Genomic DNA, 15,132 nt, shown 5'->3' with positions numbered 1-15,132 from the left:
CTCCAAAGTCAAAGTGGTAGCATTTTAAACCTGGTATCTTAGGTGACCTTGTGAGATGCAGGGAAGGGGAGACTCTTGGTGTAATGAATTGCTGCAAAACTAACACAAGAATATTAAAATGTGATTTTTAAATTTTTTTTTTAATATATATTGAAATCTGGGTGCAACTTACAATCAAAACGAACAGCCTCTCCCAACCGCCATCATGGACAGGAACTTAGTGCTAGGTGCATTGCTGCACTTTACTCTGGTCCCTCCAAATGAGCTCTTCTTTGTCTCTACTAGCATTCTTTTTACCCCTTTAATTATTCAGCAATAAAAATAGTCACAGTCATTTCAGACCCACTAGTTCTGGGGCACAGTTCTTCTGTATCCTCATTACTACTCCTGAGTGTGTTTCTCACCTTAAGTTTGTGTCTTGGGACAGAGATTTCTTAGATTTGCATGCAGCATCTGGAAAAGCTGCTGTGGACAGTGTACTGAATATATTGTATACAGAGTACTATGCATGTTAATAATTATACTAATAAAATTAATTTATGAAAAAATAATAAAATTAATAATATGAAGAGTATAATGAAAATGAAAGGAATCTGTGCACCTAGTCTGCCCAGAATTTCCAGACACCTCTCCTCTGTTCTGATATACATGTGCGTATGTTGTAGAGGTATGTTCACGCATATGGTTTAGCATTCCAAAATAACACTGAATTAGAGGACAAAAGCAAAACAGGCCAGAAGATGGCCTGTGAACTTTTTAGCAACAATTATCCTTGTTAAGTAAATAAAAAACAAGGCCACATTGAAATCAACTGTTAGACTCAGATTGGAGTATATCACATGCAACTGATGCTTTCCTTTGTATCATTCCTAGAAATCTACACATTACAGAAAGGTATTTTTAAAACTCTGTTTATGCTGAAACATTTGACTCCTGGGTCCTGAGACAGGCAAAAAAATTGATCCTTTGAATTTTGTTTGGTGTGATCTCAGGCAAACAGGCAACGGCATTCTTGTGTGTCTGCTATAAATGCTCTTTGAACTATAATCCTGAAAACAAGTGTGTTATTGGGTAACTTTGGCAGCATATGTTCCAAAACCTAAACATGTTTATCTCTTGTATTTTATAGTTGCTAACTGAAAGGTCAGCTGAGTTATCCCAGTACTGAAGATACCGCTCTGAGCTTATGATAGTAATGCATTTTAAATCACTGCAGAAGGTCTTGTACCAGGACTCTGCCCTTCTCTGAAATCTTGGGGCAAATTTTGGTCTTTTCTGTACAGGTAGAATTCATTTAACATTGTGTATTCCAGAAAACCTAAAGAACTTTTATGAAACAGCCAGTATTTTTTACTTTAACTTGAGGTTTCAGCTTTTCTGCGATCTCTTCCCACTGCTGGTGTGATGCAAACAAGCAGAAATTATTCACAACCTCTTGGCAGTTTCCCACTAGTTCTTCAGCATGCATCTACGTATTAGAAGTCCAATGATGCTGGGTAACCCGTCACGTGCAGACACTTGCTGCCAGCCATCACAGTCCTTGGGCTGCCCTACGGAGTCACACGTGTCCATGAGGAGCCACGGGAGGCTCAAGTGCTTCTGGTCTCCCCTCTACCACGGGTGCCCCAGCTTCATCAGAAAACCTGGCACAGCCTCTGATTGTGAGCCACCAATTTTATACTAGGACATGAGCAGAAAGCAGTGGATGGAGTTAACTGTGCTCTTAAATAAGGTTATTTACACACATGAGAACCCAGTACCCTTGATGAAGTTAAATATTTAAATCACGTATTTTACAGGACTGTTGTTTCTGCAGCTTGACTTCAGCAGATGACTGTAGTAAATGCACGTTGCCTCTGTCAGAGTGGTTTTGCTGTGATGCTCTGGGCAGTCTTTCCAGTAACTATTCCTCCAATGTTTAAATAAATAATTGCTTGCCAGTTATGCCATCAGGGCAGCACACAAACCAAGCTCTTTGTAGATCTTTTGCACAGTATAAGTTCAGTGTGTGTGTGGTCCTTTGAAATTACATCTGTGATTTCACCAGGGTCCTGACTTCATCAGGGTCCTAACTTTGTGGTGTTCTTCAGTGCAGGGCCAAAAGAGCTTGCCAGTAATCCTTTAGAGGCATCCGTCACCTGCAGCGCATCCTGTATTTGTCACCGGTCCTCTCTCCTGCAATCATGAGGGGCATTGCAGGAAATCAAAGCATTCATTGGCCAGCACAGAAATGGAAGGATAAGGAATATAAAGAAGATTAGAGGCTTAAATAAAACTATACACTCCTCCCTCCCTCCTCCAGACATTCAATAGTCTTCTCCTTCTCTGTTGGAAGTGTAGCCGTCAGCTCTTTAAACTTACTTCTTGTTCTTCCTCTGTCTTGGTGAGGCTGGAAAAGACTAGAGTTAGTTGACATTGCAGCAAGCAGAATGCCAGAGACCAGGGCAGCGAAAAAAAAAATATGCTTCCTAAAAATGGGACTGGCCCAAGGATGACTTTCATAATTTTTTGTTAGCACTTTGCTCTAATTTTTGTAAATTTCCCAGCCACATGAAGGAACCCTTTGAAACTGAGACGAATAAAGCAAATGGCAACCTGTCTCTCAGGTTTCTCAGCTATTGTCAAGTACTCCATTTATAAAATCTCACTATCGTGACAAAAACGCAGTGAGCTCTCATGTCATGCCAGCTGCCACAGCTCTCTTGTGCAACACTCTACTGAAGCTAGACTACCACTGACCCTGCATTTCTTTCACCATATCCTACCTTTAGCCCACTTTCACTTTGCAAATCTGTTCAAGAATTCATATTTATTATTCAACATAAGAGCAACCATACTGAGAGAGGTCAAAGGTCTATTCTAGTAACCTGTCTTTAACTAGCCATGGTAAATCCTGGGGGAAGAGCATGAATTACAGGACAAACATTCAAACCTCTTTTCCACTTTCTAATGATATGCTGCTTAAGAAATTCTAGAGCTACAGATAATATCTTTTTACTACTTAGTAGCAAATATTTCTTCCATGAGTTTGAGTAATTATGTTTGAATCTAGCTAACTTTTGGAATCCACAATATCCTCTGAAAATGAGTCCCACAGTTTAATTAGACTGAAATTGTAAAAATTGTTTTCTTATGTTTTGGGGTTTTTTTACAAGTTGATACTTCAGCATTTCATTTGATCCCTTCTGGTTCTTTTGCTTTAGTTCATTTAGATACGTTTTATAACAACTCACTTCAGCTTGCCTGGAAAGGAAAGAAAACAGAAGAGTTCTGCATCTCACAGGATTAAACCTAACAGGAATTTTGTCAATGGGAACAGCATGCACCCCATGGAGCTGGGAGCTATCAAAAGCCCCAAAGGGAGAAGAGGGCAGAAACTATAGTTATTAATAATCATCAGGCAAAGCAGTTTTGTAAGAAAGCAGGTTATATTCCCTGCCACGCTCAAAACAAACATCTGCAGCTCTCTAGCAACAGAACCACTTTACCATGGGAACTTTGCTTTCCATTCCTCCCAGAAATCAAAAAGTGAGAGAGAAGGGGAAAAAAAAAATATATTCGGTACTTGAGAAAAAGAATGCATGCGCTGTAGCCACCATCAAAAGTTTCTTTTCACAAACAGCAAAATGGGTTAGATTCTTTTCCTAAGCCATCCAGTCTGAGCTTTTAATTGTTTGTCACTTTGGTATTTCACCTGCCTCTCGGTACCATACAAACCTAATGTGCGATACTATTTTGTTTCTAGGCTAAAAAATCAATTTATTCCCATCTGAGTACACTGGCAGATTTTGCAATAGAGATGTTTGACGTTCTTGATGAAATCAACTATCAGTCTTACAACGACTTTGTCCTACGAGTTGGTAAGTCACGTTTCTACAATTGTTACACAAGCAGAACATTGTTGTTTGCTGGTTTTCCCTGTGCTGTCTGCCAAGGATTACCTGTCCTGCACTTATGATTAAAACTGAAAAGCCTCTAGCTGGAGAGTCACATCCATGTAGAAGGTCAGCAGCCTAGTTGGTGAGCATGAGTATTAAGGAATTATAATTGTGTCCAGTTCCAGTGTGTTTACTTAATCTATGCACCCCTAAAAGGAAACTGCGCCAATAATTTTATATGATATTATTAGTGTACCCAGTCTTGTGGCTTACACTGTTTTGCATTGCTAAACTGCTGAAAACTGGGTCTGGCTGTACCTAACTATAAAGTTAAGTTGCATCTGCAAAAGCTTTGTTGGCATTAGAAGTGTGATGGAAGCTTTTTGTCCACGGACGCCAAATCACCTCAACCAGTCCTGTTATCTCCAACAAATCAAATCCTTTGGTCTTCACAACACAAATCTTCCCATGCAATCCTTTACATGTTATCACGTCTTGCCTCTCAGAGGCCTTTCTCCCAGAGCCTTCTTAGAGAGCAAGTTCCCCTCCTCCCTTCCTTCCCTGCATCCCGCTCCTCTCCAGTGGTACTTACACTGCTGTTTTCATTTCATTGCTATACTACCACAGATGGTCTTCGCCAGCTTCTTTCTCTATATATTTTCATGGCTGAATTGTGAGAATGGGCTGGACAAGGGGAAAAGTGAGGTTGCTAGCAGCAGAGTATTGAGAAAGACCAAAGACATCAAGGGTATCAAGAGAGGAGTTATACATCTTTGCCCTCCTGTACATCCTAATAATTATAAACCCCGGATTCTCACTGAACTGTTACAACTGGTCTTTCCAGGTTCACAAAGGGGCAGAAGACAAATATCTAACCCCCATTCTTCTGCTTAACTTGCCTGGGAAAGCCCTTGCACAGAACCTCATGCAGGGTTTAACATCTGCAGCTCTTCAGGGCACTCAGAAGAAGGAACAACCTCTTTGATCTTCCAAACAAGGTGTCGAAATCAGCAAAAAATGTAGACTCGAGCCCTGTGGTTTCCCAAAAAGAGATGCTTGAGCCATTTTCACGTACTCTTGTCTTCTTGCAGTGTCTGCCTAATCTGAATTGTCTAGTACTGACAACCAATGCGACACACTTCCTTTACCCCATTCCTCGTATCTTCCAGGCCACTATTTCTGTTCCACTTGGAAAACCTCCATTAAAAGGCTTTATATGAGCAACCACAGTGGAAGTTGTAGCAAACAATTAAAGATCTTTAACCGTTTGTCCTGAATTGTTCTACAGCTAAACTCTGCACTACCACTTCTTTTCTTCTTTTCTTAAACAACAAAAAAAAGAAAATCCACAGATGAGCCAAATTTTTATGTTGTCTATCATATTGCATTTCCAAAAAGATATCTCTATGTATGTCTTTATTTTGTTTCTAAACCTCTTACAAATACAGAAGTCCAACTGGCATTAATTTAACATGTATTAAGTCCTATGACCAGAAAAATTCTAAGGCCCTTATGTTAAATCTATTTTGCAGGATTCATGTTTCTCTTGGATAATATGCTGTAGTGTTTGAAACTAAACTCATTGTTTTGATTTTAGGTATTAACGTTGGGCCAGTAGTGGCTGGAGTCATTGGAGCCAGAAGACCACAGTATGATATCTGGGGGAACACTGTAAATGTTGCCAGCCGAATGGATAGTACTGGAGTGCAGGGGAAAATTCAGGTGAGTGAATTCTGAGACAATTTTGCAAACTTTACATACCTCCTGTTTTATATGTGGTTACATTTTCAAGACCACTTAGAAAACTCAGCCTCACTTGATCTTGTAGTTCTTATGAAAAGGGCAACATTCTCCAGATGATTCAATGAGGCAATGAAATCCTCAAATAAATCATTTCCCATCAGAAGAAACAGAGTTCTTTGCTGCATTGCACACAGTTGGAGGCAAGCCTGGGAATGCCGACACTGCATGGGCCAGTCCTCGTGCTGTAGGAATTTTGCCTGAATAAGGACTACAAGGAAAGGATCTATGTCCATTTGCATCCTGCTGCGTTTTATGTAGCTTTAAAAATTCCTTGGATACTTTGGATCGGAGAGGCTATTCAGACAGAGAACATTGTTGTTCTGCTAGAGTTTGTCTAGAAGCTCTGCTGCACCTCTCAAAACCTCAATGAACTCTTGCAGTCCTTTGTCCAAAATACCTGTCTAGTCTCCAGGGATCAAAAGTTCTTCTGGAGTAAATTAACGTCACTGGAACTGATCCAGCTTACAACAGTGGACAATTTGGTTACACATTTCTGTTGGACGGAGCTTAATCTGGCTGTGTAATTATTCAGCTCAAGAGCAGAAGTTCTGCTTCTCAGATTCCAGTTTGGTCAGTGATTTTTAATTCCTTAAGAAAAATCTAAGTGAGCCCAAGAGCAGCAGTAGGTGCTACTACATTCTGTTTATGCGTATTTCATGACAGAGAAGTAAAATGGGGAAGGGTGGGCACTTCAAGGGTTAACCTTATATGAACAGCAAAAACTAATAGTTCTTTTTTTCTGTCTTCAGGTGACAGAAGAAGTTCAGCGGATATTAAAAAGGTGCAGTTATGAATTCGTGTGCAGGGGTAAAGTCAGTGTAAAGGGAAAAGGTGAAATGTTGACCTATTTCCTGGAAGGAAAGGCTGATGGAAATAATTCACAAACACGGTCTTTAAACTTAGAGCGGAAAATGTACCCTTACGGGAGAGCAAACATTCAAACAAAACTGGGCACCAGCTGTCCATCAGTGTCCTCAGTTGCTAGCTTTACTGTAAAAGCTGGGCTTGGAGCAGGTCAGGCATCTGCCACTCACACAAATCAAACACTGCATTATCTTCCTTCTGTGCCAGCTGTGAAGGAGGCGTAGAGCAAAGGAGATTTGGTTGTGCCATTTGCGGTGAACTTGGGAGCGATGGTTGCCTGAATTTTTACCAAGAGATCAGAGGTCATAGGCCATGGCATTAACCAAGGACCACTACAACCCAACCAAAGAGAACTTGGGGACTGTGTAACGAACTCTTGGGATGGAACATATAAGGGCTAGCAATTCTGTTAGGAAAAGTCAAAACCTGATTTTCTGGAAATGAGGAATATTTTCTTGGCATTTTTAAAGGGTAAATGAAAAAAAATTAGATAAACGTGCAAGCAATTATGTATGTGTGTGTGTGTATATATATGTTTTAATCTATATATGCACATATACAAAGTACTGTGTAGACTTAATAGAGATTTATAGAGATAAACATAAAAATATGTATTTATTTACACATCCACCTGCAAAGAGATTTCTCTTTCTGTCATAGCCAGCATTGTTGGGACTGGGATTAGCAGAACTGCATTTAGCTGTGGAGTGGGGGGCAGCTGGAGACTCTCCAGGGCTACAGCAAGAGTTAGAGAAACTGTGCTCCCAGTGCATGGGTTAAAGCAATGACAACAGTGTTCATTCTGCTGTCAATGGCAGATAGATGAAGGCTGGATTCAGCTAATTGCTAAACCCTATGTATTTTTTAAAATTGTCTTTGCATGCTCCAAAAACTTCAAAAAAATTCCAATTCAAACCATAACACTAGCATATGAAGTAGATAAACCACAGAGCTTAAAGGTTTGGCAGAAGAACAATATATATTCCTTCCATAAAAAAAAAAAAAAAAAAAAAAACACAAAACAACCAGGGGTGGTAGAGTTTAGAAGTTGCTGCCTCTTCACAGGTCATTTGACTGTGGACGACAGAGGAGCCACCCTGCAAGCACAGCAATACGCTTATGCAATATAGAAACATTCCTTTATGTACAGTGCTGATTTTATTGAAGAGCAGAAAGATGGTATTATTTCAGGCTTTTACAAACAGCACAGGTCCTGTGGCTCAGTTCCAGGATTTAGCTTTACCTTTTTAAACAGCTCAAAGAATAGTCCTGTACTGGTGACAAACATGCTGTTGCTAGCTTTGTGACATTTGTATGTTTGCCAACACAGTCTTACATCTTAACTGATTTTTTAAATTTATGCCACAGTTTTATTATATCTTGATTCTACCCAGGCTCACTCTTCAAAGCTGTACAATTATAGAAAGCTATAATTCTGAGAAATAAGCACAGTCAAACTTTGCCCAAATGAGGAGCACACTGGTAAATGTGCCAGGAGAGTGAGGCCTGCTCTTAATCTGCATAAAAGGGAACATATTTTGACTGCTTTTTCCTTTAATGCAGCCCACATCCTATTGTTCATGGTTTCATCTTGAAACGCTGATCTGGGTGTGAAATGTGGGATGCAGCTCTGTACCGGAGGTGCGGGCAGTTGGAGGTCATCCTGCTGAGTGACATGTGCTCCATGGGCAGGTCCCCTACTGTCCAGGTGGGGATGCACAAGCTAACCAGCCTCACTGCTTTCCAAAAGAGAAGCAAAACTTTATGTTGTCTAAAAACATGCAAAACTTCCTTTTAACTAACAAAAAAAATGAAAAAAACCTGACCAAACAAACCAAAGAAACCAAACCTGGAAAACCCACCCAAGACTGCAGACGTTGTCCAGATTGTGCAGTAGAAGACATGCATGTACTAGGTGTCACATTTCCCTTGGTAGGCCTATTTCATTACTGATTTTAGTGGAAAGAGTATTCTGAGTGATTCTCTTACAATGTGCATTTGCTTTGGAGCAGTCACTGTGTTAAAAGTGTATGGACAAATACTGTGTCAACAGTTGCAGATGGTTAAAGAAATGCTGCAGGAGTTTCAGTTCTCCGTGTAGGCGTATCAGGCTGCTGTGGGACTCCAGTGGTTTTCAGCAGGATTTTTAATTAATTTTTATCTACCCTGTCAGCTAGGTGCTTCATTACAAAGCTAGCAAAATCAGTGTTGTGATTAAAGCGACTATAAAAAACTGAGAATTGCTTCCTACTGTACTAGGTGTATGCACCCTGACTGATCTGTAGAAAGTCACTGCAGTTCTTTACCTCCCTAACAGCTATCCAGTTCACGGGCATTCTTCTAGAATAATTTAATTCTGGTTTTGAGGCATTCAAAGCCATTTAAATAAATACATGTAGAGAATACAGATTTAAAAAGAACAACTATTTACATAATTAAACTGAATAAGTGGTATCCATGTAAAGTACACTGCATATTTATGTTTCCTAATAGGTTTGTAAGAACTAAATCATCACATAGGTAAGTTAAATATTTAACCAAAATGGAAAGCATTATGTGCAATAGCATTAATCACTTAGTTCCACTCGCAAAAAGCCCAAGTTACGCAATTTTTGAATCAGTGAATTTGGTATAATTTCACTGATAATAATGAAACATTATTTTTACATGTATTGTTATTAAAAGCATCTTCAGATCCTCACAGTAGATCTGGTAGTATGTGAACACATAGACCAAATATGCCATTGGCCTACCCCAAAAGCTTACAGTGAAATTATTTCTTTGTTACTTTTTTAATAGGTACAAGATATAGGCATATTGCCATTGTTTCTTTTATCACTAAATGGACAGTGAGCAGAAACGAATTGTCCTCTGTGCTAATATTTTCTGGACTGTTCTCATTCCCAGACTCATTCCCAGACTCATTCCCAGCCTAGTCCTGAAGTAAAGTCAATGGAAGATCATGTAGCAAGGTAAATTTGGATTATTCATGTTAATATTTTAAAAGACTAGCAGGTGCTAGTAGAATTACTTGTCTCCAACAGTCAAATGTGGTATGTGACTTCGTACTAATGTTTTCCATGTCGAATGGAAAGGACGAGACAGGCAGAGTCCATCATCAGCTTCTCATTCGGCCCTTTTGCAGGAGGTCTGTGCCTCCGGAGCCGGTTGAGTGGGCCAGGATGGCTTCTTGGTGCTGCAGCCAGTCCAGTGTGCATGCGCTAGCTTACAGCATCAGTGATGGTGTCTTTGGAGGCAGTTTCCAGACTTTGTTTGAGTCTTACCTTTTTTCATATTTTTGTTGTGGTTGTTGTTGCTGGTTTTACTATGGGGAAAACTTTATTTCGCTATGTAGTCCTGGACTAAGCAGTAGAGAATCATGAAGAACGTTCAGCGAAGGCACAAATTAGTAAAAAGCCATGTGAAAATGATAGGCAGTCTTCAGCAGCCATTCCAACAGGGAAAACTAAATGCCTGTTGAAATCATGATATAATGAAGCTGTGCTCTTGCCTTTATGCTTTCCTTTCCCTCCCTATTCATATAATTTCCCCCCATTTTCCTTTTCTGCGTACATTTGTTTTATTTCAGTTCTCGTGTGATAGCTTTAAATGACAGATTTAATCTCTCTGCTCTTCTGCGTTCTTTGATATGTTCAGTAAGTTTTACACATAGAAGGAGGTAGTAGTAGTACTTCCGATAACCCCACAAATACACATTTTCTGCCAAATTAGAGAAGCTTGTCATCAAATTTTTATTGGCAATTGGCTGAAGATAATACGTGGCCCATTCCAATATCCCTGAAAATCATCAGAAGGATTTCCTTGGATTTCTGTGGGATTTGGGTTGTGTCCACCTTAATGCATGCAGTTGTATTTCCTATCCTGCATTTATTAATTTTCTGGTCAAACCCCATAACTTTTGCCTGGGTGACCTTGCTGTAGCCCCAACAAGGAGTAGTTCTGCCCCACAGCACGCAAAAGTCCCTCACATTTAACTGAGGATAGTAACTTGTTGTGCTGTGAGCAGAATAGCCTCCTGCACTTCTGTTCACTATTTTGTGCAGCTGTTAGCTTGAAATAATTAACCGATATGAGCCCTCCAACAAAGGGATGCCATTTTGGCATGTCGATGTCTGTCAATAGCAAGCACAATATTTCACATCAGTTTGCACGTTCTCTCTTTCAGATAATAGTAATAATCTATGTCTTTTGTTCTTTATATAAGGAGATAAGTATCAGAGATCTTCAGACTTCACTGTCTTGGGAGCTAATTTCAAAGTGTTCCTATGCTACCTTTACCTTTAAATGATTTTTTAATTATTATTCTCTGCTGAGATGACAAACTGGCATTCAGTTGAATTACTGGCTAGATGTTTCCAAACATTTTCCATTCGCATTGACTAGAAAGCTGTTTTTTATCCAGCCTGTAAAATACGTTGGCTTTAGTACCTGCTTCGCGCTGTGGCAAGTCGCACTCCCTCGTCTTCACTAAAACACACGCAAATTCTCCCTTGCTTTCTCTAGGTGAGACTGAGAGTCAAAAGCTTCAGCTCATTAGGGCTGAATCTGCATCCCTTATGCACCCAACAGGCCTGCAGAAATCACCAGGAGTTTAGCATGTTTATGAAGGTCAGGAGTTGAGCTTCTGTAGGCCAAGTTCTGCTTTGGGTTACAGCGATGTCTCGCGTCGGTACTGAACTGAGTATTTTACAACACTGTAACCGAGAGTAGGTCACGCACCTAAATCTCTTTCACGCTTTTGCCTGTAATTTATCTGTAAGGCAAAAGAAAGTACTTGGGAGTCACTGTTCAAAGGGAAACAGTATATGACCTGTGCCATTTCAGTGCTTTGAGGAGTCTGAACACCTTATTAAGTAGCGTGAATCATTTTCATGTGTTGAATTCCTGCTTGTAGCAGAAGCAAAGCGTTTTCTTTACATCACCATGTCCAGATTCTGTACATGTTCTGCCCAGGCAGGAGGACTATTTAGCCATAATGTTCTTTCAAGTTAGAGTTTTGTATTACAGTGAAAACCAACATTTTTTAATTTGTGATAAACGTGTATTATAATGCCTTATTTATTTTTAATCTTGTACAGTGTTACAAAACAACAGAAAACATTGGCCTTTCATGTATTATTCACTTTAAAAGATGTATTGTATTATGAAATTTTGTAAATAGTTTTAGCTCGAACAGGTAATTGCATGTACACTTGTATAAAAAGAGGCAAAAAGGCACACTTTTAACAAATGTTAATGATTTTTGTAAGAGACGTTTTACATGTGCATGGAGATTATAAATCCTTTGGAAATGGATGTCCTTTTGCTTTTCCTTGCAATCTACTGCATGCCACTCATGCCTGACTTCAGTAAAACAAAACAAAACAGTAAGTTTTCCTAAATGTTTTTGACATATCACTTCTGGCACAGAGTTAAATCCACTAGTTGCATGTGCGTTCAGCAAAGCAAAATCAAAATGCAAACAGCAAATAAAGAAGAAAAATTATTTAAAGATTGTGATCTGCCAACCTCAGTGTTCCAAGATCCATAATACAGTATATGAAAAGTGTTATCAACATCTATGCTGTCTTCATAAGGTACCTTCTGGTCATTAGAAGCAATAAACTCTACTTACTGTAATATAAAAAGCAAGCAGATATTCTAGTTCATAATGGTGTGATATCTGGCATTCAATGGGTATTCTCTGATACTGCAGTTGATGTAGTATTGTCATCAAGAATGACCAAGTGTCAAATCCATCATTGCTGTATGCAGGTGCAACACTATGGAAGGTAAAGGAGGTGAATTTGGCCCATCGACGTTACCCAGAGTATATTTCTAATGTGGTAATAAGTTATTGTATGTGAAAAGTACACAATGCAAATAGATTGTTTTCCTAGATACATACATATATGTATATATATGTATGTGTATATATATATATAAAAATTAATTTTGTTGCCTTACTTTTGTTAGCTTTTTTGACTCGTTTTCCAAATAAGTTCTATTGCTAAGCAGAAAGTATTTAACAGAACTATTAGGAGACGGTTCACTGGGTTCTCTGGCTTTGAGCCATCTGGGTTCTGTGCTGATGCTAGTCCTGCCCCCACTAAAGCCATGCTTACAGGGGCGTCACAGCCTAACCCACAGCTTGAGGCCCGCGTCAGTGGCATAGGAATAAGAAATTAATATCCAGTCCTCTAGCTGATTTTTCCCATATTGCTGCTGAACAAAACTTTAAATTCTGGAGGTATTTTTCCATGCATAATTTTTAAAGTTCTCGTGCCTGTGTCACTACAGCTTGGGGCTACTTCTCAAATTACATATATAATTGCTGTATGATAAATGAGGAGTATTGTAGGGGCATAACACTGAGGTTGGTGGCAGAGGAAAAAGGGTGTGGACCGTGAATACTTTCTACTATGGATTAATAAGGACTTCTTGTATTTTACAGATTTGAGCTAGTATTATGAGAGGACTTAGAAATCCATTAACTTGTATGTTTAATCAGGTGACTGTGGGGTTAACTTGCAGCACAGCTTCTGCAAGTACTTCTGTCATCCAAAGTTGAGACGCAGTTTCATGCAATGTATCCCAGTTGCCTGCATACCAGAACCACTACCTGGTACTGATGATTGGCTTCATACAGCAGTTAAGGGTTTCTAACAGTCATAAACTAACTCCTCTCAAATTCAGTGGGTTTTACACCTCAGTGTGGCATAATTGTTGTGACTAATGGCAGTCTGGACTCTTCTTCTCTACCCCACCCTGTTTATGATTGGCTTTTTCCGGGACTCTATATAGGCTTTTTTTAGCTCTTTGTTCCTTTTAGTCCCATCCTCACTGAGTTTTCAGGCAAAATCGAAATCATGAATAAATATGTAAATGTAAATAAATGGGAAAAAGTACATATAAGCAGGAGGCTGCCTGTTGCTCTTTAATTACTCTTCAAAATGTCACACTGCTTGGGTAGCCTGGTGTGACTTACGATCTGATCGGTGCAAGAACAAAAACAGGAAAAGAAGAGGAAAAAAAAGCACAAAGTTAGCAGGAGTACAAAATAACAAAAAGAAAAGAAGCCTGTGAGATAGCAATTGCTGAGAGGAAAAGGTAAAAAGCCAGTTCTCCTTCTGAAGTCAATGGTAAAGCTCTGTGACATGGGACAGGTCTTGAGTATCTGAGCTGACAGAGTACTCAACCAGATTCCTAGCGCAACAAAATAAGGCTTGTGTTTAACTGCATGGCTAGATCCATTTCTGAGTTTTCGTGTCTGTTCACATTCACAAGAGCGTTCCAGATCTCTTGGTGAATGGCTGTCAGAGTGTCAGAAGGAATTATCAGGAATGGTTGGGGGTTGTCACCTTTAATGCCTATTTTCTGATCATGAGGAAGCACCTTGAAATTTGAATTAGCATTGGTTAATGTACATAGCCTATGTGCTGAAAGGACTTGGTTTTGCTTGTGCCTTACTGCATGCTGGAGGATCTGCTTCTTTATATTAGGATCCCCGTTTTATGCCTTCTGTGGCATCAGACATGTCACACCTGCATAAAACTGAAGGAACAAACAGTGCTGCATCACTGTGAAGCATTTTTACTACTTCCTTTCCTACTTTGGTTTACTACCAGCACAGTTTTGTGGGTGCAAGGAGTGCTCCGAGTATTTATGGAGGGACGCCATGCACAGGTGTATGTTGGTCCAAGCTAAATAACAGATTTCCTAGAAAGCTCAGCACACACAGTGAACTGAGTTCTGCAGACAATCTGTCCAGATAGTTTGGAGCTCCTTTGAAAAAGCTGGCTGCCCTCCTCTTCAGAACAGGCTTCCACAACACGTTGATTAAAAACATCCAGAACACTTACCTACAGCTTGCAACTGCACTGCCACGTTTGCTAGACATAGGTTAGCCTGCTGGTGGTGAAAGAGCTAACAGTTCTCGTTGTGGGCAAGGCTAAAGTGTGCTTTAATTACTGCGGTTGTGCACACTATCGTGTCTTACTTTCAAGTGCCTGACCTGCTGCTTTGATCCTAGACCTGTCAATGGTGGCATCAGTGATGAAAAATTTGAGCTGGCACGTTGAAGTTCTTTAGGTGATTTCTTAACGTCTTTTACTCTTTAGTGCGCATGGGTGCAAAGGTAGTCTGTTCTTACATTTCAAATGCCATTCAAGGGATATATCAAGAATTTTCAATGAAATGTAGATGAAAATTAATTACCTGTGCCATCACGTAACTGCTGCATGATAATTACATTTTTAAATTGTTACAGTAGAAATCCTTCTTCACTTAGAATTCCTGCTTTTTTTACAGTAACGTTACTAGGGTTCAATTAAGAAAAAAAGAAGTGAAGTGATTGTGTAACTTGCTCCCATTTGCAAGTAAAATTGTCTGCACAAATTTGGACTTAGACAAAGCAAATGGTGAGTTTCTTTTCTGCATTCAAGCAGCTAGTTATTACACTGAGGTAGCTTTGGAAAATGTTACAAAGTACAGTAAGAATGAAGGTAATGCTTTCAGAGTTTCTGGTGTAAAAACCAGAGTCCAAGAGCAGTTACCATTTAATTTAATAATTACTTTTAATTTAACC

General features: G+C 39.5%; 1 protein-coding gene across 4 annotated transcripts in view; it reads left to right on the top strand.

The window, feature by feature from the left end:
* ADCY1 (adenylate cyclase 1) overlaps nucleotides 1–15,132 on the top strand; it is a 498,640-nt gene that overhangs the window by 151,052 nt on the left and 332,456 nt on the right. The window contains exons 18-20 of one of the 4 annotated variants that reach the window (XR_007508915.1): nucleotides 3,746–3,860; nucleotides 5,476–5,600; nucleotides 6,431–9,845. Coding sequence is in view for 1 of the 4 variants with exons in the window: in XM_049823805.1 (XP_049679762.1) it covers nucleotides 3,746–3,860; nucleotides 5,476–5,600; nucleotides 6,431–6,769 (579 nt within the window). In the remaining 3 variants the exon portion in view is untranslated. Of the gene's footprint in view, nucleotides 1–3,745; nucleotides 3,861–5,475; nucleotides 5,601–6,430; nucleotides 14,618–15,132 lie in introns of those variants that run through there. The other 3 variants (XR_007508916.1, XM_049823805.1, XR_007508917.1) reach the window with 3 other exon arrangements.

This window comes from Accipiter gentilis, chromosome 20 (genome assembly GCF_929443795.1).
Source record: "Accipiter gentilis chromosome 20, bAccGen1.1, whole genome shotgun sequence".
In the NCBI taxonomy this organism is placed as follows: domain Eukaryota; kingdom Metazoa; phylum Chordata; class Aves; order Accipitriformes; family Accipitridae; genus Astur; species Astur gentilis.
Note: the sequence above shows the minus strand (reverse complement) of the source record. Positions and strands in the feature narration are given on the sequence as shown.